The 26523-nt window shown below is 32.4% G+C and overlaps 2 protein-coding genes across 2 annotated transcripts; one reads left to right on the forward strand and one right to left on the reverse strand.

Annotated features, from left to right (window-relative positions):
• Nucleotides 1-3132: 3132 nt before the first annotated feature.
• On the reverse strand, nucleotides 3133-6504 carry LOC18040851 (U2 small nuclear ribonucleoprotein B'' 2). The gene is made up of 5 exons (XM_006431902.2): nucleotides 6317-6504; nucleotides 5924-6096; nucleotides 4556-4649; nucleotides 3988-4070; nucleotides 3133-3564 (listed from the first exon to the last, which is right to left on the reverse strand). Exons 1-5 carry the CDS (start codon nucleotides 6387-6389, stop codon nucleotides 3292-3294), a joined length of 696 nt encoding a protein of 231 aa, XP_006431965.1. The 5' UTR covers nucleotides 6390-6504; the 3' UTR covers nucleotides 3133-3291.
• Nucleotides 6505-16365: 9861 nt separating this feature from the next.
• Nucleotides 16366-17767, forward strand: LOC18040852 (short-chain dehydrogenase reductase 2a). The gene is made up of 2 exons (XM_006431905.2): nucleotides 16366-16451; nucleotides 16945-17767. The coding sequence occupies exons 1-2, from the start codon at nucleotides 16366-16368 to the stop codon at nucleotides 17765-17767; spliced, it is 909 nt and encodes a 302-aa protein (XP_006431968.2).
• The last annotated feature ends 8756 nt before the right edge of the window (nucleotides 17768-26523 follow it).

Raw genomic sequence — 26523 nt, forward strand, 5'->3', positions numbered from 1 at the left:
TCATAAATTTATTTTCTTCCTTTGAGTCTTAATAAGAATACTAGTTCTTATTATCGGTAAACCAATTCGTTGTATAAAGATGATAAGATTTCATTGGAGCCAATTCTAATAGATTTATTGGAGGGTTCCATTAGTATGAGTCTAGTAGAAATTGAACCTTCGAATTCGCCAATTATAAATTGGGCGCTTTAAATATTCAGCCGTGCGTACCTTAGTAGGAATCCTTGTAAACGATAAATAACCAAATTTTAATTGAAATGAAATCTTCAAGATAAATCAATGCAATTCCGGTGAAATTAATGAAAGGACATCAATTCAAGTTCTAGCTTTCGAAATTGAGAGAGATCAATAATTTTTATTATTTTTTACATTCATGGACCTAATTTAATTCAGCGGGATCTTTCATTTACATTTTCCTCTAATCAAGCATCATGACTCCACCTTGCGGTGTGTACAAGGCCCAAGAACAAATTCACCACCTTATGGCTAACCGGGAATTACTAGCGATTCCAGCTTCGTGCAAGCGAGTTGCAGCTTTCAATCCGAATTAAGAACGAATTCTTGGAGTTAGCTCACCCTTGCGAGATCTCGACCCTTTGGCCTGGCCATTGTAACACGTGTGTTGCCCAAGGCATAAGGGGCACGATGACTTGACATCATCATCACCTTTCTTCGGCTTATATCACTGATAGCCTGCTCAGGGTTCCAAATTTGAAGGTGGCAGCTAAGCACGAGGGTTGCAATTGTTGCGAACCTTAATCCAACACCTTATGGCAGAGTTGACGATAGACATGCACCACCTATTCCCGCGTTCCTTAAGGCACTCCTGTCCTTCAAGGGGATTCCCCGGCATGTCAAGCCCCAGGTAGGTTCTTCACTTTGCATTGAATTAAACTAGATGCTCCACCGCTTATGCAGGCCCCTGTCAATTGCTTTTGAGTTTCATTCGTGCAAATATACTCCCCAAGGAGGATATTTAATGCGTTAGCCACATCAGTGTATAGGTTGATAACCACAACGTCGAGTATCCATCGTTTAAGGCTACGACTATTAGTGCTTTCGTTTCACTCCCCTACCTTTCGTTTCTTAGTGCTTTCTTCGTGGGTGTTCTTTCCGATCTCTAAGCATTTCACTGCTCTACTGAAAATTTCCTCCGCTCCCACCTTTCTCTAACTTTATAGTTTTAGGGATGGCAATGGGGCTGGTTCAGGGCGGGGCACCATCTCGAATAATAAGTAATCCCCATACTCACCCCGTACCAAAAAATTTCTATTGGGGATAATTCGGGATTATCACCGATAATCCTTGAATGGAGCAAAGATTAAAAAGGATGCTGGATCCCTAGTTTGGTTAGTTCTTAGTAAAATTAGGTTCTTTTTGGATAACTATTTATTAGAGAACTTAGGCCATTAGCATGCAAGAGCACCCAAACTGAGTTTGGATAATTTATTTATTAGGGACTGATTTTGAAGCTGGGACATTTAAACAGTTCAAATGATGTTCCTTCTGTTTAATCTGATATTTTCAAGTGTTTGAAACTTATTCGGAATTTATGATCAATCTGCAGTCTATAAATCCCCAAAGTTTGTGCAGAATATGCATGATATTTAACAATCTGCAGAACTCTCCCCCCATCGACAAAATATATATTGCCCAAAATATATATTAAATGTTTCTCTTGTCAAATACTCTTAACTTAAAAACTCTTGTAGTATAAAAATGATGGTCTTTTCCTTGAGGAATCGAATTATTGAAAGATTCTTTTTTCTTATAGAAATTATTGAAAGATGTTAAAACTAACACTGCCGGAATAATCTATGATAAGAAATTAAAAAATATTTAAAAACATGATAATTTAATGAATTTAAAAATATTTCGGATTTAGGTTCTAAGACTTAAAAAAAAATTCCCGAATCCAAACCCCAAATTTCTTTGGGTCTTGGCCCTATCTCCAAAATGGCCCGGTTTTATTTTTGAGATATTTTGGGGCTCTGACCGGACCTGAATTCATCGAGGGCCTATGAGTTCGAGGGTGGTGGAGAATATTGCCATGTCTAGGCAGTTTCCACTGCTTGTCGAGTGTCGAGGGCCAAGCCTTGGAATTTGACAGCAGACTTAAAAAGCCACCTACTTATGCTTTGTGCCTAATCAGTCCAGATAATGCTTACGTCCTCTGTATTACCTCGGCTGTTGGCACATAGTTAGCCGATGCTTATTTCCTAAATACCATCATTACTTCTTCTTCGAGAAAAGAAGTTCATGACTCATGGGCCTCCTACTTCAATTCGGAGTTACCCCGTCGGGCTATCGCCCATAGCAAAAAATTTCCCACTGACGGGCTTTGTCTTATTCCCAGTGAGGTTGATCATCCTCTAGGCCTAGCTATAGACCACCACCTTGGTAAAAAAATATCAGTATTATTGAATAATTAAGTGTCAGTGTGATAACATTTGTTATACTGATTATTGTTGCTTGACTGTTCGTTCCTTCCGTTTCATAGGTTTTATGTTTTAAGAAGGAATTTATTGAGTTCCCAGCGAAGTAATAGAAGAGTTTATAAAGATGGAGGAACAAGTCCAAGACTAAGAGAGCAATTCTGAACACAGTTATAAGGATATTAACAATAATAAAAACATTGGAAGATCACCCAAATTATTTCGCCTTACTTTAAATGGACCAATATAAGTACTTACGAAACTTTTTTATTGCTTGCCTTGAGAGATTTAGATAGGACCATCTAAGTAAAGATTATTTAATAAAACCATATCACATGTTTAAAAAATTCTTCATCATTATCACTACCATAAATGGTTGGTAATATCTTAGATTGAAAAGAAGAGGTCTAAAGTTATACTCTTTAGTAAGATTAAACAAACATGAATCTTGTGATATCCTTTAGCATATTTTGAAATTTGCCGTTTTTAAAATTCTGCAATCGAACTGCAGTCATGAAAGCTCCAAGCATCTCACAACAATATAAAGATTAGAAACGTGTTTAATAGAAGAAAACAGCAAAATTGTCCCACAAAACAACGTTGACTGCAAAAATGTACCCAATCGTTTACCGAACTATGGAACAAAGATGGCGTATAGTCGGCTGAAATTCAAATATTCGGTTTCACCAGAAAAATATGAGACAACCATAGAACTGGATCTGTATTTCACCAAATTAGCTCGAAGCTCTACATGACTACAGTATTTTGTGAGTACTCTTCGACTATTACATATTCTCGGCGCATCCAAGGCAATCAGATAAAGCAAGAAATTAAGAATACAGCAGAAAAGGGTTGATCATTTCTTGGCGAAAGTGATAGCCATCGGATTCTGTGGGGTGATTTTGAAACCCTGAAGGGCCTGCATGGCCATGGATGACTGCACATCATCTTCAAATTCTACAAAGGCAATGCCTGGCTTTGCTTCAATCATTCGAACTTCCTTAAATCCTGGATATTGCTGGAAGAGCATTTCAAGCATTGAGCTGGTGGTTTCGTGGGGCAAATTCTGTATGAACAGTATATTATTTGGAGCAGCAGCTTCTTGTGTATTTGCATTTCGAAAAGAGGCCTGCACATAATACACAAAATCTACCGTAAACAAAACATGTCAAGTAATATTCTGAAATACAAAACCTACCCTAAATAAAACATGTCAAGCAATATTCTGAAACACATGGACATTTGCTTTTCGCAAACAGAGGTATTGAAGGCATGGCTGACGGATTTAATACAAGATACTGCAAGTGAGTTCTTATTAACCACTAATTCCCATCCAAAATCCAAGACTTCAACAGGTCATTGTATACCCATAGAGAAGATCTATAACCATCTTTTAAGGAAATCTTTATCATAAATCAATCTTTTAGAGAATTCATTCATACTGAGGTGAATTGCTCAAAAGCAACCCCCATGGTTACAGAATTATGAGCCCATATTATATTAAGCTCATTCCCATGTAGCATTAAACTGAGTTGGCAAAGAGTAAACTTACAGCTGTGCCACTATTGCTTTGAGCACCTGTTCCATTAGCCATAGAAGATTGCTGTGCTTCTTCAGCACGCCTCTTTCGTTCAGCTGCAGATGCAAGTTTAAATCAACAAAATTGCAAATAACAAACTATCAGTCAAATGAGGAGAAAAATAACAATTATTTTTCAATCGCTGGTTAGTAGGCAAAACAAAGAGTGTTTGTTGATTAAGAAAATTTAATCAAAACTGTGTTATCACTTCTGGCCAGTTGAAGGCTTTTCCATTTGTCTTCAAATAGAAATCAAAATGATGATACAAAGGTTTCCCCATACAACAGAATTATGAAATTGCCTAGTAAGAAAATAATGTCCCATGAAACTAGCCCACGGATGTCTCTCGCAGTGCACGTTCTAAATTACGATAATTGTTAACCAGGGCTACAGCATATAGCAAGTAATTTTACTTAATACCATAATGTCATGTCATTCCATCGATAACAAACTACCTTGAAACTTCACAAAAATACGAAAATGTTAAGTGAATCACTGAAGAATACTAGCGATGAATCCAAATGAAAGATAGCCCACAAACCTTTCTCTTCTTGCTTTTTCTTCTTTTCTCTTGGAACGAAGCTTCCATCTTCTTTAGCAATGCAATCTGACTTTGACTTAGCATATTGTATACGCTGCACCACATCAATCACGTATCAGGTCATATTCAAATATCAATTCCGACCAACTTACATATAAAGGACATCCTGAAACATATAATTGGTACTGCCACTGTGTGCATCGTGCTCTCAATTCCATCGTACTGATGCTAAATTTAGATCAGATTCTTTACATGGAGAAAATACCATAAATCTCAATTACAAGGTAGGGGTTATGTGGAGCAAAGACATAAAATATTGACAAAACATAGAAAACCACTACAGATGCACGATTATGAAAGTATTATCAGTTAAAAGTATCATATTTATAAATCCTAAAACAAAGGCCTCATAAATAGTTCATCATGAAGTATTTGAAGCTGATGTCAAAAAGGGATTCTTTTCGTCAAGCTGTTGTAAGATAGGAACAAGGCATCAGCAATGTCAACAAAATAAATGCTTACAGGAACTAGACTAGAAAGGTTGTTATCATCAATGTTAACAAACAGATGCTTTTGAGGAAAGGTTAAGTGAAAGACATCAAGTGTTTCCAACAATATCAAGTTCCCGAACTTCTCAGGAAAGTCACCAATCATAAATCCATTAACAATTTCATGGTACCAAAGTCGGTATGTTTATGGTTGCCAGGCTGACAGTTAGAAGATTTGTGTTGTTAACACTCTTAAGAGTAATGCTAAGTACAGGCTCTTTATCTTTTGGACGCCAAAATCATTTTCTGTACTCTGCTATTACCATAAATCAAAAGTAGTTGCACCACTGTTAAGCAATATATCAAAAGCCAACACTTGTTCACTCCTATTTAAGTAAGACCATTCTCCTAAGGTACATGATAATTCTCAGTTGTGAACCACGCTAATATACACAAGTATTTAGCATACCCAACAAAGATCAAACAAGTTCACCAAGATTTTCCTAACATACTAGTAATAAAGATTCAGCATGTATGCTATTTTGCATCATTAAGCATCAAAATTTAATAAGAAAACCAATCAAATTAAAGAGGATGGAGTACAAACTTAGAATTAAATGTCTAAATGATTCCACTAACAACAATGAGATCCAATAAGAAGTAAAATAACTATCACTGCCAGTTCCATTTTGCAATCTTAATAACTAATGAAACATCTGAAACTCAAATTCACAGAATAAAGCTTAAGTGGACAGGCAAGTCAGGATGAGCTTCAAAATGTTAAAGAACTTAATGCATGCGTCCGCAAACCATATATGAGAGCACAGCAGATTATGCAATATATATATAATTGAGATTAATAGAGATTACCAAAACCCACCATAGGCTTATCATAAAATGGAAAATTCTGCATTTGCCGCACTGCATTACTGGCAGCTGTCACTTCGCTAAACACAACCCATGCTTGTCCTCGAAGCTTGGGCGTCTTCAAGGCCACAACATCGAAAATCCTCCCATATTGTGAGAATAAACAATAAAGGGACCTCTTTAATTCTGTAACCAAAAATAAAACATAAAAAAAAAATCGGCACATATCACACTAATCTCATTGCAAGTTTAACACTGAAATTACAGCCTACCCAAATACATATTCACAAAATTTTAACATAAAAATAGTAAATTTTCTACTAATAGTAAATCTTCTTACAAAATTAAAACAATGCTTATACCAAAACCCTAATAAGATAATAATAATAATTAGGGCTACAGTTACCTTCTTTCTTGATCTTTTCATTGAGATTTTTAATGTAAATCGTTTGATTAGGAGGTATATCTCCAGTAATCATGGTGACTATCAATTGAAGCTCTTCAGCTCAATCAGAAACCCGAAAAACCCTGAGACCAAAATCTTGAGAAGGGGAGAAATTTTTATTTTTTTATTTTTAAATCTCTGCTTCGGACCGAGACTGAGCCCTAGCCTATTTTTTCGCTTGTTCATTAATTGGGCTTTCACTATTTTATCTGTCAGGCCCAGCTGAAGTAACGACATTTGTGTTCCTGTATTTTAACAAATTTGCTTAAAAATATTTTTTAAGCATTTATTTTATTCGGGTGGCTAGCGTACCCTGCCGCCAAATTATGTTAAAAATATTTAGCCCGGTTGGCCCAATAACCTTAACACGTGAATCATGAAATTGATGAACGATGATAATTGCTAAAGTTTGCACTAAGAAAGATGATTATATAACACTCAAAAGTGAGGTTGATGTCAAGTTGTCTACTACTAGTGGCATGTTTTAATTGTGCAACTTCGACCTTAATCATACATAGCTCCATATGTTTTTTAAAATGCTTTAGGGATCTCATTGTTATCATGAGTCTATCTAGCTTTAGTAAGTGCTAGAGGTTATGATCTTAATTCAAAACCTTTTAACACTTACTAGAGAGCTACAATATTATTTTTCAAAATTAAAGAAAAATGGTCCCCTCCCCACATCAATGAATCTTAGTTATTCTTGCTTTTGATGCCGAATTTACATATGTTTCTAGAAAGAATTTTATGGCATTTTTTTAGGGTAAATTTTATAACTCTTGTGAAAGTGGTTATTTAACTTTAAAAATTTATTAGAATCTATCTCAATTCCGATATATGTATTACAAATTAGTTCAACTAGTATTAAAGTTAGGAGAGTCTAAAGTTCAAATTCACGCTACAATAAAAATATAAAATAATGACATGATGAGTCTTCTTAACATTGGTCATAATAAATTTTCAACTAGTATATGTGTATGTATTATGTAATGTCTATAGAATAAGTTACTTTGTTTATTTAAGAATTTGTTTGTAACTATTGTCCTTCAATTTAATTTTAAAAACATAACTACATTATTTGATGCACACTTTCTGCTTTCTTTTGAATTGAAATTTGATTTTGCTCCAAATTTAACTTCACCAATAACCACTACAAACTTTAACCCACTAATATTACTAACTTGTAATTTTTTTTCACAAGAATTTTAAATTAAAAATCACAACATCTCAATTCTGATGGACTCTAAGACATGAGGATGAAATATTGAGCATCAGGGTTTAAGATTTATTTACAGATTGCAGAACAACGTTGTAGAATACCTAAAATATATATAGAGGTCCACACACACACACACACACACATTTCTTAAGGGGGTATGGCATTAAGTAAAACAAGGTGGTCCACATGTCTTTGTGCTTCCTCCAATTCCAGCTTTTATCTGCAATTGATTGAAACACTAGCTAGTCCAACTGCTGAAAAAGAAAGACTATTAGAAGCTACAATTTTAAATTACAATATGAAGGTTTTCTGATAGTGATTCTGTTAATAACGCAGCACATAGGTCCCATTCCAATTCTATTGCTTTACCTAATTTCCTTTCCATGAGTCAAAAGGATTATTAAAGCTCTTTCTTCTTTCTTTCGAAGGGTAAAGATATATTCAGAAATGATAAGAAATGAAGCAACTAGCTCGAATGTTAACAAACAATAATTGTCGTTTAAAACCTTAAGTCTTAAACATTAATTTACTTTAAACTAAAGTGATGATAATGCACTTATTTGATCGAAAGCTATATATATATATACATACATATGTTGGGTCCATCTCATTTGAGTGCCTCAAGCCCAAAGTTTAATAAGTTTGGGTAATTAAATAACTAAAGAAACATTGAGGGGCTAAGCGAAATTTTATAATGAAATTTGGTTTTATGAAGAAGAGAAAGTGGAGGTGGCACTAACCATTTTTTGAGAGAAGAAAAAGACGGGAGAGAAATGAAGAGAAAGTATAGTTGAGATTATTTGGGGGTAATTAATCTTTAATTGGGTGATCCAAAGGCGAAATTAACTCTGTTTTCTACTAAATTTTGAGGGTAAGTTCCTGCTATCGCCCTCTATAATCCTACTGGTCTTAATTTTTATTTTATCACCTCGTTGGCTATTATTTAAGATACCCACTTGTTAGAGGGATAGTTATTTAGTTGTTACTGTAAATCAAGAATATTGAGATTTTAATGTTGCTAGCCTCTAGTATTATTTAGAGAAGAATTAGTGCTATAATCTCATTAATATAGTGGAAGATTATATCCGACTACGGTCCCATGGTTTTTCCCACTTTGGGTTTTCCATGTAAAAATTTGTGTCTCTTGGTTTTTGCTTTGGATTTTGTTGGTTTATTTTTTTGCCTATTTATTTGTGGTACACATCCTATTTTAATCACACAAAGATGAAAATAGTTTGTTTTTGCTTAATTTGCAGCTGTTTGTGGTCGTCTATTTCCCAACATAGTGGTATCAGAGCTTCAGATTTTGTATTTTTATTACTTGTGTGGTTGAGATGGAGGAGTCCTCAACATGCATGATTAAATTAAAATAATGAAATTATGGTATTTGGAAGTCTAGAATGGAGGATCTGTAATACATAAAAGATTTACATGAACCCATTGAAGGCGAAGAAGCTAGACCCGCCGATTTAGATGATAAGAAATGGACTCAATTAAATCAGAAGGTCGTGGGTACTATTAGGTCATGGATTGATCAAAGTGTGTACCACTATATAGCAAACGAATCCAGGGCTGATGCTCTTTGGAGAAAATTGGAGACGATTTATGAGCAGTCAACATCACATAATAAAGTCATTATGATAAAAAAGGCTTATTAACTTGAAATGTAAGAAGGGGCACAATATAACTGAACACACTAGTGATTTTCAGGATTTAATGGATTAGTTGGCTACTATGAAAATTATTTTAGACGATGAGTTATAAGCATTGTTGTTGCTTAATTCTTTGCTTGATAGTTGGGAGACATTAGTGGTGTCAGTGAATAATTCAGCGCCGAATGAGAAATTAACCTTGGATATGGTTACAGATAGGCTGCAGAATGAAGAATCTAGAAGAAAGAGTGTTGAAGCAGTTTCCTCTGAGTTAGATGCATTTGTTTCAGAAAAGCAAGAAAGACGGGGGAGAAGCCAAAGTAGAAATTCCCACCAGCAGAATAATGATAACCCCACAGAAAGATTTAAGTCACAGAGCAGAAATATGAAGTGCTTTCATTGTAAAAAAATGAGTCACATTAAAAGGGAGTGTAGATTGTGGAAAAGAGAACTGGCGAAAGAAAATGGTAATGCTAAAAAAAATGACAAAGAGAAAGCTGTAGCCATAGTTGATGGTGATTTAGGTATTGTTTATGATGAGAGCTCAATAAATCTCACTTGCCATACCAGTGATTAGGTGATTGATTCGGGTGCTACTGCACATCATGATTACTTTACATATTATATTGGTGATTATGGCCATTTCGGATAGGAAATGAAGGGGCATCTAAGATTGTGGGCATAAGAGATATTTGGTTGAAAACCAGCACTGGCTGTAAGTTGTTGCTTAAAGATGTTAAACATGTACCAGATATTTGTTTTAATTTGATCTTTATAGACAAGCTTGATGATAATGGTTATACCAACTAATTTGGTGAAGGAAAATAGAAGCTCACCAAAGACCCTCTAGTGTTAGCTAAGAGGACAAAAGTAAACACTCTTTCTGTGATAGAAGCCAAGATCAAGAAAGAAGATGTAAATGTGGCTATAAAAGATCTGACATTAAGACATGGTATAAAAGGCTTGGTCGCATTGGTGAGAAAGGGTTGGAAACTCTTGCCAGAAAAGGATTTCTATCCAGTTTTGCAGGTATGTCCCTCAAGACTTGTGTTCATTACTTAGTTGGAAAGACACTCAGAGTAGCTTTTAAAATTTTTTCTCCATCTAGAAAGTCACAAATACTTGATTTGATTCACACTGATATTTGCATGATGCAAACTAGATCAATAGGAGATGTACTTTATTTTGTGGCTTTTATTGATGATTGTTCTAGAAAAGTGTGGGCTTTTACTTTGAAATCTAAAAACCAGGTGCTTGATATATTTAAGTTTTTCTATACTTATGTTGAGAGAGGAATATGAAGAAAATTAAAATGTGTCAGGGCAAATAATAATGGTGAGTACAGAGGACCATTTGAGCAGCATTGCAAATCTCATGGAATAAGACTTGAGAAGACTGTACCAAAACCCCGCAACAGAATGGTATTGTAGAAATGATGAACATAATAATTGAAGAGAGGGTCAGGTGTATGCTTTCTGATGCTAAATTTCCTAAATCTTTCTAGGCGGTAGATCTGCGTACTGCAGTTGACTTGATTAGCCTTTCTCCTTCAGCTCCATTAGATGACGATGTACCTGAGAGAGTTTGGATTGAGAAAGATGTTTCTTATAAACACTTGAGAGTGTTTGATTGTAGAGCATATGTTCACATCCCAAAAGATGAGAGATCGAAGCTTGATGATAAAGCCAAGGAATGCATTTTCTTAGGCTATGAGCATGAAGAATTTGAGTACAAATTATGGGATCCAATGGCAAGAAAATTGATCAGAAGTAGAGATGTTGTGTTCCTTGAAGATCAGATAGTTGGTGATGAAAAGAAGAGTGACGAACCTCAGTCTTCTCCAGAAATTCCTATTATTCCAACTTCAGTTTCTCCATTTGTAGTTCATAATGAGCATGAGGGAGTTGGAGAGGATAATAATAATGGTTAGCAGAACCAGTTGAGCAAACACCTCCAAAACTACCAGCACCCTAGTTGAGCCAGAATTTTAGAAGATCCATTAGAGAACGAAGACCTTCCACTAGATATCCTCCACATGAGTATGTGATGCTTACAGATGAAGATGAGTCAGAATGTTTTAAAGAAGTCATGTCTTACCAGCATAAAAGTGAGTGGGTTAAAGCCATGTAAGAAAAGATGAAATCCTTGAATGAGAACCAAACTTATGACCTAATGAAACTGCCTAAGAGAAAGAGGACACTGAAGAACAAATGAGTTTATAAGTTGAAGATTGAAAACAACCCACAACAGCAGTATAAGGCTAAATTGGCTGGGAAGGGTTTCGATAAGAAGAAATGTGTTGATTTTAAAAAAATATTTTCTCTTGTAGTGAAGATGTCTTCTATTCGAGTTGTTCTGGGATTAACAGTTAGTTTGAACTTAGAGATTGAACAGCTTGATGTAAGGACAACTTTCTTGCATGGTGATTTAGAGGAGGAAATATACATGGAGCAACCTAAAGATTTAGTGTCAAAGACAAAGAAGAACTTATGTGTAAGTTGAAGAAAAGTTTGTATGGGCTAAAACACGCACCAAGACAGTGGTATAAAAAGTTTGATTCTTTCATGGAGAATCATGGTTTTAACAAGACTAAGTACGACTATTGTGTTTTTGTGAAGAAGTTTGATGATAATAATTTTATCATTCTTTTGCTTTATGTGGATGACATGTTGATTGTTGGCCAGGATGCTAGTAAGATTGAAAATATAAAGAGAAAGCTTAACAAGTCTTTTGCAATAAAGAACTTGGGACTGGCAAAACAGATTCTTGGCATGAAGATTTCCTGCGATAGAAAAGTTGGAAAGTTATGGTTATTTCAAGAAGCATGAGTTGAAAGGGTTCTTAAAAGATTTAACATGAGCAATGCAAAATTTGTTTGTTCTTCACTTATGGGTCATTTCAAGTTTAGTTCCAAACATTGTCCTACAAGTGAGAAAGAGAAGCAAGAGATGAGAGGTGTTCCTTATGCTTCAGCAGTTGATAATTTGATGTACGCCATGGTTTGTATAAGACTAGATATTGCTTGTGCAGTTGGTGTAATCAGTCTGTTTCTCTCTAATCAGGGTAAAGAACATTGGATAGCAGTAAAGTGGATTCTCAGATATCTCAGAGACACTTCCAAGGTATGTTTATGTTTTGGTGGTGACAAACCTGTGTTACAAGTGTACACAGATACAGATATGGCGGAAGATGTTAATTCTAGAAAATCTTTTGCAGTGAAGAACTTGGGACCGAAAAAATAGATTCTTGGCATGAAGATTTCCCGCGATAGAAAACTTGGAAAGTTATGGTTATCTCAAGAAGCATGTTCTTGAAAGATTTAACATGAGCAAGGAAAAATCTATTTGTTCTCTACTTATGGGCCATTTCAAGCTTAGTTTCGAGTATTGTCTTGCAAGTGAGAAAGAGAAGCAAGAGATGAGAGGAGTTCCTTATGCTTCGGCAGTTTGTAATTTGATGTACGCCATGGTTTGTACAAGACCAGATATTACTCATGCAGTTGGTGTAGTCAGTCGGTTTCTCTCTAATCCGGGTAAATAACACTGGATAGTAATAAAGTGGATTCTCAGATGTCTTAGAGGCACTTCCAAGGCATGTTTATGTTTTGGTGGTGAACAACCTGTGTTACAAGTGTACACGGATGCAATATGGCGAAAGATGTTAATTCCAGAAAATTCCTATTAGGATATTTGCGTGAGGGAGTAGTCTCATGGCAGTCCAGACTTCAGCAGTGTGTTGCTTTGTCTGCCACTAAAGTAGAATATATTGCAATCACTGAAGTAGAATATATTGCAATCACTGAAGGTTGCAAAGAAACTTTGTTGATGAAGAATTTCCTACAAGAGTTGGGTGTAAAGGAAGACATCTTTGTTGTGTACTGTGAAAGTCAGAGTGTCGTTGACTTTGCCAAAGAATTTGACATACCATTCGAAATCTAAGCATATTGATGTGAGGTATCATTTGATACGAAAAGTGCTTAAGAAGAAACAGTTGCAGGTTGAGAAGATATATACAATAGAGAATGAATCATATATGATCACAAAGTCATTGCCTAAGGAGAAGCTAAAAAGCTATATGCATAAAGCAAGCTTGGCGGTGCCCCTCATATGATCTGGAGGGGGAGATTTGTTGGGTCCATCTCATTTGAGTGGCCCAAGCTCAAAGTTTAATAAGTTTGGGCAATTAAATAATTAAAGAAACATTGAGCAGTTAAGTAAAATTTTACAAAAAAAATTTGGCTATATAAAGAAGAGAAAGTGGAGGCGGCAGTAACCCTTTTTTAGAGATGAAAAAGACGGGAGAGAAAGGAAGAGACAATAGAGTTGAGACTATTTGGGGGCAAGATTTTTAATTTTTAATTTTTAATTGGGCGATCCGAAGACAAAATTAACTCTGTTTTCTTCCAAACTTTGAGGATAAGTTTCTGACATCGCCTTCTACAATCCTGCTGGTCTTGATTTTTATTTTATCCTCTCGTTAGATATTATTTGAGATATCCACTTGTTAGAGAGACAGTTATTAAGTTGTTATGGTAAGCTAAGAATATTGAGATTCTTGATGTTGGTAGCCTCTAGTATTATTTAGAGAAGAATTAGTGCTGAGCCTCTAGTATTATTTAGAGAAGAATTAGTGCTGTAATCCCATTAATATAGTAGAATATTATATCGGACCACGGTCCCGTGATTTTTTCCGCTTTGGGTTTTCCACTTAAAAATCTATGTCTCTTGTTGTTGGTTTTTGCTTTGGATTTTGTTGGCTTATGTTTTCACCTATTTATTTGTGGTACACATTCTATTTTAATCACATAAATAAGGAAAGAGTTTGTTTTTGCTTAATGTACAGCTGCTTGTGGTTGTCCATTTCCCAACAATACATACATATGTATATAAAATAAATGTTCTAATACACACACACACACACACACATATATGTGTGTGTGTGTGTGTGTGTCCTGGACTTTTATATATTTGACGAACCAGTATTGGAAGAAAGAAATTGCGAGAAAACAAGCAACAAACAACTTTTTTTTTTCCTTCATACACACCCTCATTAATAAATTTTTTTCAAAGAACTAGTATTGGAAGAAAGAAATCATGAGAAAAACAAGCAACAAACATCATTTTTGTTTCCTTCGTACACACTCTCATTAATAAAAGAAGGAAGTTGTTTTTTGTTTCTTGGTTCATTCTCTTGCATATGTCACTTATTAGTTATTACAATCATGTATAATTCAGCTTTATCTCCTAGCCTTATGATACAACTGAAGGGAATGGTTAATATTTAGTATATATCTTGTAGCTAGGTTTGCTGATAGGGCAACATTCTTATCAGAAAAAGTTTAAAAAGGGGCGTTCGCATGCCACGTACATAATTTATCTCAAAAAATAAATATTAAAATCATATCTAAATTATATATATATATATATGGTCTTAATATGATCATTATGCCAATAGATTGTTTATACATTTGAAAAGAATATGTGCATGCTAGAGATGACCAATGGGCCGGGCCGACAAAGGAAGGCCAATGTGTGCTCGTGCTCGTGCCGTGCCTAAGAAAAAAGTCTGATAAGCTTTCTTTTTTTTTTAAGAGCGCATGCCAAGTTGTTAGTATATTTTTTTAAAGCTTTTGTACTTTTTTGGATCCATGTGCTTTTATTCAAATATTAAATAATCAAAAATTCAAAACTCAAGTCAATATTCAATATAATAAGAGAATGTAGTATTCATTATTAAATTTGACCATATGATATTAGAATTCTTTTTTAACACTTAACAACAACAACAATAATAAATTTTTCTTATATCTAGGTTTGCTGATAGGGCAACATTCTTATCAGAAAAAGTTTAAAAAGGGGCGTTCGCATGCCACGTACATAATTTATCTCAAAAAATAAATATTAAAATCATATCTAAATTATATATATATATATATGGTCTTAATATGATCATTATGCCAATAGACTGTTTATACATTTGAAAAGAATATGTGCATGCTAGAGATGACCAATGGGCTGGGCCGACAAAGGAAGGCCAATGTGTGTTCGTGCTCGTGCCGTGCCTAAGAAAAAAGTCTGATAAGCTTTCTTCTTTTTTTTTTAAGAGTGCATGCCAAGTTGTTAGTATATTTTTTTAAAGCTTTTGTACTTTTTTGGATCCATGTGCTTTTATTCAAATATTAAATAATCAAAAATTCAAAACTCAAGTCAATATTCAATATAATAAGAGAATGTAGTATTCATTATTAAATTTGACCATATGATATTAGAATTCTTTTTTAACACTTAACAACAACAACAATAATAAATTTTTCTTAAGGGTTAACTTAATTGTTAACTTAAACTTACATAAAGTCATAAATTATAGTTCATAATAATATTAATACATATTTATAAATCATAATATTTATAATTTTATTTATTAAAATCATATATCAATTATTTATTTAATAAATTATAAACATAAATCAATTATAATAATTTTTTAACTAAAAATTAAATGAACTTAGAAAAATAGTACTAATAAAATATATTAAAAAAATTTAATTTCAAGTTATTTGTAAAATTATAAAATTTTAAGTTTACTTTCATTAAAAAATGATACGTGCTTATTGTGAGTTTTTTTCCACGCGATCATTTATCTCATCTCTAATCGTACCGTACTTTTAAGGTCATGTGCCTAAAATTTTAAGTCCGATCCAACCCACGTACGTGCCGTGCCACATGCCCCACTAAAATATACTCGTACTGTGCCGTACTATACAGATCCATACCGTACCATGTGCCATCCAGGCCATTAACCATCCCCAGTGTGTGCAATATATATTTTCCCCTTATGATCACCAAAAAGATTTTGATTCTAAAACAAGAGCTGGCTCGAAGTTCTTTATTCAATAAGCTGGAGGTATTTTTTTTAAATTTATTTATTCAATCTTAAAATATGATATTGGAAAAAATTAATTAATAATATAATAAGAGTAATGATGGAAAAATTAAAGACTCTAGCCTTCCACTATAAAGCAACGGCCCCACCTGCGTATGCCATTAATCCTTTTTGTATTCTATAAATGGAGCTAACCCATCATTTATTCGTTCGCCATCACTATATATCTCTCATTAATTCTCTCCGGTTTATCAATTATGATAGCTCAGGCGATGCCCGAACAAAACCTTCAACAAGCGATTCATCTCATAACCAAAGATAGCTGTTCCGCCTTAGCAAAGAGGTGATAAATACATTATGATTTAATTTTACATTAATCTTTTGTATTTATTTTGTTTTCTGACCTTTATTCACCTAGAAACAATCTTCATAAAGCATATAAAACATAACCAACAAGTGCGTGGATCAGATGGCATGAGACTGTTCTAACTTAATCAAGATCTTCGGTTCGAGACTTGAAAATACAATTGTGTTAAATATTTGTTGAGAGATTATTACCACTCTAGTGTTTTCAGATACTAGATGAATTTAAACACCGAAAAAAAAGCATATAAAACGTAACTTTTTTTTCTTTTAATTTTAAAATAGAAAATAGAGTTAGCGTTAAGGCATAGTCCAAATCGAGTTTTGTTCTCTTAGCTACAAAATTCATACACAGGTGGCTAGGCGAAAAAGAGGCAGCTTGAAATTACTCGGAACTTGCAAATACTTATTTTGAGAAATCTATCAGTTCCATCAATATATGCCCTCATTGTTTGAAATTTGTGTTGATATAGGTTGGAGGGAAAAATCGCAATCGTAACCGGAGGTGCTAGAGGAATTGGAGAGGCAACAGTGAGGCTTTTCGTCAAGCATGGAGCCAAAGTAGTAATTGCTGATATTGATGATGCAGCTGGCATTGCTTTGGCTGACTCATTATTGTCATCATCACCTTTAGTCACCTATCGACATTGTGATGTAAGCTTAGAACAAGACATCCAAAACTTGATCAACTTCACCATCTCCAAACACGGCCGGCTAGACATTCTCTTTAACAATGCTGGAGTCCTTGGAAACCAATCAAAGCACAAGAGCATCACTGACTTTGATGCAAACGAGTTCGACAACATCATAAGAATCAACGTTAGAGGAGCTGCCTTAGGGATGAAGTACGCGGCGAAAGTGATGGTGCCAAGAAGAAGTGGGTGCATAATTTCTACAGCAAGTGTTGCTGGCATAATGGGAGGTCTTGGGCCTCATGCTTACACAGCCTCGAAGCACGCCATTGTAGGGCTAACAAAGAACACAGCTTGTGAGTTGGGGAAATATGGAATTAGGGTTAATTGTATTTCACCATTTGGGGTTGCTACTTCCATGCTTGTTAATGCATGGAAAAGCTGTGAAGATTGCATGGATATAGGGACACCATGTGTAGAAGAAGAGGAGAAAATGGAGGAATTCGTTAGAGGTTTAGCTAACTTACAAGCGGTAACTTTGAAGGCTAGAGATATTGCTGAGGCTGCGCTTTATCTTGCCAGTGATGAATCCAAGTATATTAGTGGTCATAATCTTGTCGTGGATGGTGGGTTCACTACCTCCAAGAATTGTGTAGGCTTGTAATAAAAAAGTTGGTTCATTTGTTATTTGTTTAAGGTTTTCTGTTTGCGCAAAGTATATGTGGTGCTAAAAGTGTGAAAGTTCCAAGAATTTGAGATCTCTTATTGTACTAGTTATATATAATTTCCTGTGAATTTTTATTGGGTAAATACTCTTTTTAGTGCCTAGAGTTTGAGTTAATTAATTTTAAATTTTTAAAAATTATTTAAAAATATCTCCACTGTATATTTTCTCTGTTAAAATTTATTTAATTATTTTTTTCTTTCTACCGGATTGATTAAATATAAGAAGAAAAAATTAATTTAGCATTCTTAAACAGTCAAATCCATCCATTTTGGATGTTTTGAGTAATTTTTAAAAATAAAGAGATTGAATAATAAATTATCCCAATCATGAGGACCAAGGGGATCTATCCATTTCTTATTTAAAAGTCCAAGCCGCTAGAAACTAAGTTCAATTTTGATTTCAGTTTCTAACTACATCCATATTATATTCTAAATATACTCATATGCGAAAGAAATGTTAAAACCCAGTCTAAAAAGCCTCCTATAAATATTTAATTGGGCCCTAATATAATAATGCAATGACTTCGGACCATGTTGACATGAATGAGAATCCAGTAATAGATATATAAGCGGATAAAACTGTGGTACAACTGTGGTACCGTGCCACAGTTGCACCTAACCGTTAGATTCCTACCCATTCAAGTGGCCCTCACTCATTTAAGTGGATCCAACGGCTGGTGCAACTGTGGCATGGTACCACAGTTGCACTGTAGCCCGACCCTATATAAGCTGTGTTGATACTCTAAAGATCTGACGCTACAAAATCATTTATAACAATGTACAATTAGGCTTGACGATAGTTCATGCAGCCATTAACACTACAAGGATCCACACGATAAAAATAGTTGTCGAATAAACCTTTATCAAGTCAGGTCGTTAATAGATCAACACATTAAAACTCATTTCATAAGGGGTTAGGTTTGAGTTTAAGATAAAAAAATTCATTTTACCCAATATTTATTAATATCTAATATTAGTAATTTAATAAAGTTGATAATTTGAGTTATAAATTTTTAAAGAAAAAATAAATTCATTTTAAATTGACTACTTATTTGAAGTTATGACAAATCCTAAAATTCCTAGTATTTATTGAAAATTTGTAGTCAACTGTACATTTACAACTTCTCATGTAATACAATTCTCTTACTATAATCTACAATTTTTATATTATTTGATGACATTAAACATGAAGAATATTCATATTTTCTTTTGCTTTGGTATTTTATTTCTAAAAAGTTTTGTTTTACAAATTGCTATTTTTGTTTTAAACTAAAAATATAATACCAAAAATAATGGATTAAATGGGTCAGTTTAGAATATGATAACAATAACAAATGAGTTATGAGTTCTCACTTTTTGACCCAATAAATTAATGGCTTTGTTCTGGTAGTATAATTTAATATGGCATAACAAGAACACGCTATGAAACCATTTAAACACGACTTATTGCCATGCCTACTTACAATTGACATATAACTACATATGCATTATTATCCAAAAATATTTTTATTATCCAAATGTCCGGATATTGGTTATCCTCTGCATCGTATATTCAATATAAGTGGTTGGAACAAATTGAGTCAATCCAATGCTCTTAATGCCTTTGTGCCTAGACTAGTAAAGTGCAACAAAATATAATATTGTTTATGTAGCAAAGAGGTCCTAATTATAGCTAGTTGTCTACCTATTAAATTGTCTTTCTGTAAAATCTCGTAAACTATATATCTATTTAAATAAACTTATCCCATTTGAAGTCTTGTTAAGTCAAAATACTAATTATCATTACTGTAGGTGTGTTTTCAATATTAATAACAGTATGCTAAATTCTTCTAAAAGTTTATATGTATTTATCATTTACTCATGAATGTAATCAAACACTTTTTCTTTTATTGTTGTTTCATGATTTTTTAAAGATTACATATTTTATTTCTATTTCATTGCTCAATTCTTATAAATATTCTGCATCTTTCTAATTAAACCACTTTTATTCTCTCAATTAATTAACAATTCTCTTTTCAAAAAAAAATATATATTATTCACTGGCAACTAACTCATTGAATGACATTGAACTATAAAATAAAAAAATGTTAAATAAGAGACAAATGGGAAGATAAGGTAAATTAATTGAAGAATATTTAACAGTCATTAAGTCCTGTAAAATTCAATTATGGAAGACAAAAATTCTAATTTGTCATAACATTTTAGCTAAGTCCATGGTCAGAATCGTAACCAAGATTCTTCAAATGAATCCAAAGTAACCCAGATCTTGTCCGTCAATCATCTGTAATCAACCACACATGCATGAACAAGTAATTAATTAGATTCTTACTTCATATTAACAAATGTCAATATAGTGAAAAATATAGTTATGTCAAAGACCATATACTTTTAGAGGAGGAACTTTCATCAAAACTATATGTGATTCCAGCATCCAATAAAGAAGACCTACGTGAAGTAAAAATACAGAAAAAAATTAGAATATAAAAAAGGTTGTGTAATAATTATATGTTAAGCTAAACATGCTTACTGATTTTTGAGCATTGGACAATTTCTTTTATCATATGATTGTCTAATTTTTCCACATCCATACCAATGCTTGTTTTTATCCTTCACCTTAGCTTGTGCCTTCTCTTTTCTTTTTTTCAGCCTTTTTCCACACCCTTTTGCCCTAACTACAAGTGGATCGTTCAAGACATGTTGGTCAGTACACTTGTTTTTCTCCACAACTTCTGGATCATGACTTATAACTGACTTAATCTTCCGAAGTGAATTTTCAAAATCATCCATCAGTATCTTACTTGCCTCCTCACTAATGACAGCCTTATCAATAACATTTAAAGCAAGTTGAAATAATGTAGAACGCCTCATGAGAATTGAATTATGGAAACAATCTTCTATTTCTGAACCACCAGCACCAATGACTTTATCACATCTTGCAGATTTTGTCCATCTCTTCAGTATGTATTGATCCGGCAAATATGTAAATTGCTTTCTATGCAAATAAGCTAAAATGTGTTTACATGGAATTTGTTTACTCTCAAACTTCTTACAAATACATGAAGCAAAATCTAAAGTTTTGTCAAACAAAACTTCCTGCACATCATCATCTTCATTCTGGCTCACAACTTTGTACACACAATAAAGAGCATCTTCTTTTACAGGTTCGGCTTTATGTTGCATACTATCCCACAGTTCATCCTGAAATTTATAAAAAAATTCACGTGTGTAAATATTAGCCATTTACTTCTCCATCTTCAAAGTCAATTTCAAACGAGGTTTTTCATTGATGTCTACATGATTAGCATTTAACTCTTCATGTCTTTGGTGATTAAGAGCTCTATTAAATCGTATCATAAAATCCAATAATGAATTTTTTTAGACACATACCTCTTGAAGAAAGAATGATAGCTCTTTGCTTGTTGACTGCCGGACATTCCAGCTGAAAAGACATGATTCATATATGCAGGCAACCATTTTGAACGTACTTCAAATAATGATTTTAGCCATACATTATCATGTAGCTGCTTGCCTTTTTTGATAATCTCCATCCAATTTCTATCAAAATCATCCCTACTTAGTGACTTCCAAATGCATTTTTGAAATCAAGATCACAATCCTTATTCTTAATTGAATGAATCTTATTATAAAATTTATTCAGTATGTGCCAGATACAATACCTGTGAAATGTATTTAGAAGAGTTTCAGAAATGGCTTTCGTTATAGCTGGATTTGGATCAATAATAATCATTTTTAGTAGATCACCCGGCATGACTTTTTTAAATTGGTCAAACAACCAAACAAAAGATTCAGTAGTCTCATTGCTTAAGAATGAACAAGTAAAGACTGTTGTCTGACCATGATTACTAACCCTTATAAATGGTGCAAAAATCATACCATATTTATTGGTATTATATGTAGTATAAAAAACCACCACGTCACATAAAAAATTATAGCCCCTTCTAGATGTTGCATCAACCCAAAAACAATGGGTAATTCGATTTTCATTATCAGACTCAATTGTAAAATTAAATGATGAATTTTTCTCTTTTTCCAACTAAAAATGCTCTAACAAATCTGCATCATGTCCTTTCACCTTATTCTTTGATGTCGTTTCATTGTTATATAAATCTTTCACAAGACATCCAATATTTTGTATACCTCTAGCTTGCAACTCAAGAACACTAATTTGTTGATGTGTTGGTATATTAGTTGCTGCTAAGTGATGAGTCAATGGTCTTTTTGCTTATGACAGATTACAGTGTAATCCTAAAAGGTGTACTCTTCGAGGTGTTGTTAACAAGTGGTTATGATCCTCTTCAAATACGCTGACTGCATAAGTTCCCAATTTGGACTTATCCACTGCTAGTTTTGCCTCACAACTGTCTCTCACTTACCGCAATGTCTTTTTTTTTTAACCACCGCTTTAGTGGTTGCCCCTACTTTAGTATTATATTAATGAACTAGTAATATAAGACCCACAATTTGTGTGGTTCACATGAGAAATGTATGTTACAATTATTGTAACTTAGCATTTGCCTTTAAACTATAGTAAAGGTACCAAATTTTTTAAGTGGTTCATAAAACTGGGGGTATAAGGAAAACATATAAACTTATTAGGGGAAATTTAAAAAATCGTTAATACCTTTGATCAAATTATAAATAAGACAAATGAAATTCTAACCTTTTGGGGGCCAGCGGCCACTACCGTATTTCTATAGAGTAATGATACAACCACAAACTCTTGTACAAACTTATCTTGTACAAACTGATGTGGCATTAATTCATTGGTTGAATGGAAATATAAAATAAAAAAAAAATCATGTGGGTCAAGAGATATTTAATTCAATCAATGAATTAACGCCACATCAGTTTGTACAAAATAAGTTTGTACAAGAGTTTGTGGCTATATCATTACTCATTTCTATATGCGGTATTTTCAATTTTGGCACTCATTTGACAATTGTGCAAGTTTGACAACGACATTTTTTCCTTAGTTGTTCCATTTATATATTTTTTTTCTTTTCAATTTTATCCATGTATAATGATTAAATTGATTACTAAAATTGAATAATTCTTTAAAAAAAATTAGCCCATATTTAACTAATTACAATATTCATTTTGATACCAAATATTCATCTTATTTAATAATCATTTATTCCCTATGCTTTTAAACCAATTACCTAGCCTATCCATATATTATTAAAAATTGACAAAAACATCCTTCGTACATTTATTTTATTAAAAATCTACTTAATTTTTTTCCACTTGTTTCATGATGGATTTGTCTGAATTTTATGTTATAATTGAAAAAATAACTACTTTACCCTTTCAAAGTCTTCATTAACGATAGAAGTAATAACTTGGATGTTTTGACTAATTTTTAAATATAAACACAAATTTTATATCATACCCTTAAAGAAAAAAGAGAAATTTACTCTCAAACTTCTTATACTTTACATATTATTCTAAGTGGATGTTTGGTGAGCTATTATGATATGTTTACTAAACGAATATCGGAATAAATTGGAATCGAAATGGGTAGGAATCGAACTAGACTGGAATAGAAATGGAGAATGGAAATAAAAATAAGTTGTTTACTTGAACTATAAGAATTAGAATCGAAATGAGTTGGATTGCCATTAATGTGTTTACTTTATTTTAGAATCAGAATTAGAGTAAGTGAGATTGTAACAAATTAGTAAAAAGTACTTAATGAACTATTGTAATAATAATTATTTTGTATTTAATTATTGCGATTATTTATTCAAAAATTATGATTATTAATAGTTATTGTTAATAATATTTTAATATATTAATTAATTGTAAAAATTTTGTCAATAATAATAATAATAATTAACATTAATATATTAATTAATTATTTTTATTTTTATCATTAATAATAATAATAAATAAAAATATATTAATTAATTATAGTAATATTTTAATTAATTGTAATAATCAATTATAATATATTAATTAATTAATTATAATAATTTTTTTGAACTAAGAACAAAATGGGCATTTTTTTTAAGGGCAAAATGGTCATTTAAGGAATGAGAGATTGATTTCCACTATCAATCTCTCATTTCCCTTCCCAAATTTGGGTGGGCCCCATAATTCATATTTCCGATACTACCTTCATTTTGCAAAGTAAACGCAATCAATAATTCTAGTTCTAGATTTCGATTCCCCAATTAAGGAAGTAACACATCATTTATAGAATTTCGTCTCATCCTCCTATGTCTTATTTGGTCATAAAATTATGGTGTTTGTAAAAATAAGGGAAGACTCTTTTAATTCATAAGGTAGAGTTAATTATTCAACTAGTTCTTGTACTTTAAAAGTTACTGAAGGTATTCATATTGTATATCAATTTTCCTTAAAATTTAATTAGTTGTTCTCAACCTTTCACCTGTTGTATGTTAGATTTATTTTAACTTTAATCTTTGCCCAATAGAAAGATTATTTTATCATTGAAAAAGTCATGTTCGATAACTATGAAAGTAATGAGAAGAACATCTTGAATAAGTTTTAAAAATATGTGTACTAATTGGTACTAACTCATATTCTAGAGAGTAAAACACAAATTACCCTAAACCAATGAGAGAATTTGAGTTCCAAATTTTTCATTAATTGTGACTCAAAATTATTATTTTAAAAGCTAACAACACCTTAGTTAGGTTTATTGGCATATCTTTCTCTTAATTCTAAGGTGGGAGGTTCGAGTCTCCCTAGTGGATTTGAGAGTTTATTATTATGACGGATTTTAATTATATTGGACTTTAAGTATTGGTTAATTATACATTTAAATGAACTTCTATTGTATTAGACTTTGATTGAATTGTTTATAATATTAAAAAATAATTAATCCTTTAGAATTTCTATTGATAAATACAAGAGGATAGATGAAATCAAACAAACAACAAACAAATACTGCTAAAAAAGTTTTACTGTGAAATTCAAAAAGCAAATATGAAGAAATTACTGTAATTTTTAAAATTTATCGTAGGTTAGACATTTTTATTTTTCATCTTTAATGTGACAACCTTAAATCACTTAACAATGAATTATAAGTCATTTGCCATATCACGTGGGATATGAATTATGTATCTCAACTATTTATCTATATGGTAATACTCTTTCTCAAGATTCCTTCGAATTAATCTTAGATATTCATATTTTGAAATATAATTATTTAGTTGAGGTCAACCGCTCATTGACCTGATAGTTGACAGATTCAAGCTTCATTCCTAAAGTTAGGAATTTGGGTCTTCTTATATGTGGTATGCGAGTATCCTAATTCTTAGATCACATCAAGTGTTTATAGATATCTAATTATAATGTAATATTAAAAAAATTAATTAAGGACTTGAACTAAATTTCTAAATAAAATTCAGGACTCCAATTAAATTTATACATAAAATTTATGTTGAAGTGTAGTTTAATTCTTTTTGCTGATGATAAAGAGGGCTTGTGTTTAGTGAGCTATTTTCAGCCCATTACAGCATCAATGTGCTCGGATCTCTGGCCTCACATATGTAAAAATTTTGATTACACTAGTAGGTTATTTAGAGTCCGTTTAGTATAATTTTTTAAACAAAACTTATTTAAATAAAATTTTTGTTAGTAGAAGTTTTACAAATAAATTTTTTACTAAATAAATTTTAATTGTTTGGTTGTCAATGAGAGTTTTGATTTAAATTACAAAATTACGTTAATGGACAAGTTTTTTAAAATTGTATTATAAATAGTATAAAATAAGATTGTAAAAAAAAAAGGATATTTTAGATATTTAAACATTTTAAAAACCTTTTCAATCTCTACTCCCAAGAGTTAAAAATTCGAATATTTGCTAGTAGAGGTAAAATACCTTATTTAATCCTTAAAAGTTCTATTAAAAAGAGAAACAAACAATGACAAAAATTTTGATAAAAACTTATAACATTAAAGAAGTACTTATTATCAGTAGATAAAGCATACCAAGTAGGTAATTAATTATTTTATAATTTATAGAGAAACGATGTAAATAGAGTCAAAATAATAATAACAATAACAAAAACAATAATAAATGATTGCTTATATATTCAAGATTTTTTTTGGAATTGAGGTAAAGTAATTTTTAATCTATAGTTGTTGTGGAAGAAAGTTACAGTTATTATTTAATGTTTAGTAAATCACTAACTATGGAGTAAAAATTAGACATTTACAATCATAAGTATTAAAATTTAACATATTTGTTTTAAAACTATATTGCCCTTTAAGATAATCAATGTAAAAATTAATTCTATGAATTTTATATATCTAATGCTATCGAAAAAGAAAGCCCAATTGATCCGTTAGGCTTAGCTGCTATGGTAGCCTTACTATTTAAGAATAGTCCCAAACGGACCTTAATTTAGAAAATTATAAATGGACACCGATTTATCATTTCTCAATTTCATGTCGTTCTCAGGCTTGCTCTATGAAAGACTGTTTCTCATTTTCATTTCACAAATATTTGTCTTATCATGGATTTATTAATATCTCTTTATTTAATGTAACTAATGGCCAATACCTCAGAGTCAGATATATTATATTTTTTTTGATATGCAGAGAGGTCCACTGTCCACCGAAGCTGTCGTTCTTAAATGCTTTGTTAGGCTCATAATTCATTACTGTCGTAAAGTTGGAATATAATCAAATATTAATTTTCTT

The sequence above is a fragment of the Citrus clementina genome, unplaced genomic scaffold (assembly GCF_000493195.1).
Source record: "Citrus clementina cultivar Clemenules unplaced genomic scaffold, Citrus_clementina_v1.0 scaffold_5, whole genome shotgun sequence".
NCBI lineage: Eukaryota > Viridiplantae > Streptophyta > Magnoliopsida > Sapindales > Rutaceae > Citrus > Citrus x clementina.

Coding starts and splice junctions, on each gene's coding strand:
- LOC18040851 (XM_006431902.2), bottom strand. CDS start 6,389: ATGATTACTGGAGATATACCTCCTAATCAAACGATTTACATTAAAAAT. Junction 6,097..6,316: donor TGAAAAGATCAAGAAAGAAG/GTAACTGTAGCC, acceptor TTTTGGTTACAG/AATTAAAGAGGTCCCTTTAT. Junction 3,565..3,987: donor AAAGCAATAGTGGCACAGCT/GTAAGTTTACTC, acceptor TATTATGTGCAG/GCCTCTTTTCGAAATGCAAA.
- LOC18040852 (XM_006431905.2), top strand. CDS start 16,366: ATGATAGCTCAGGCGATGCCCGAACAAAACCTTCAACAAGCGATTCAT. Junction 16,452..16,944: donor TGTTCCGCCTTAGCAAAGAG/GTGATAAATACA, acceptor GTGTTGATATAG/GTTGGAGGGAAAAATCGCAA.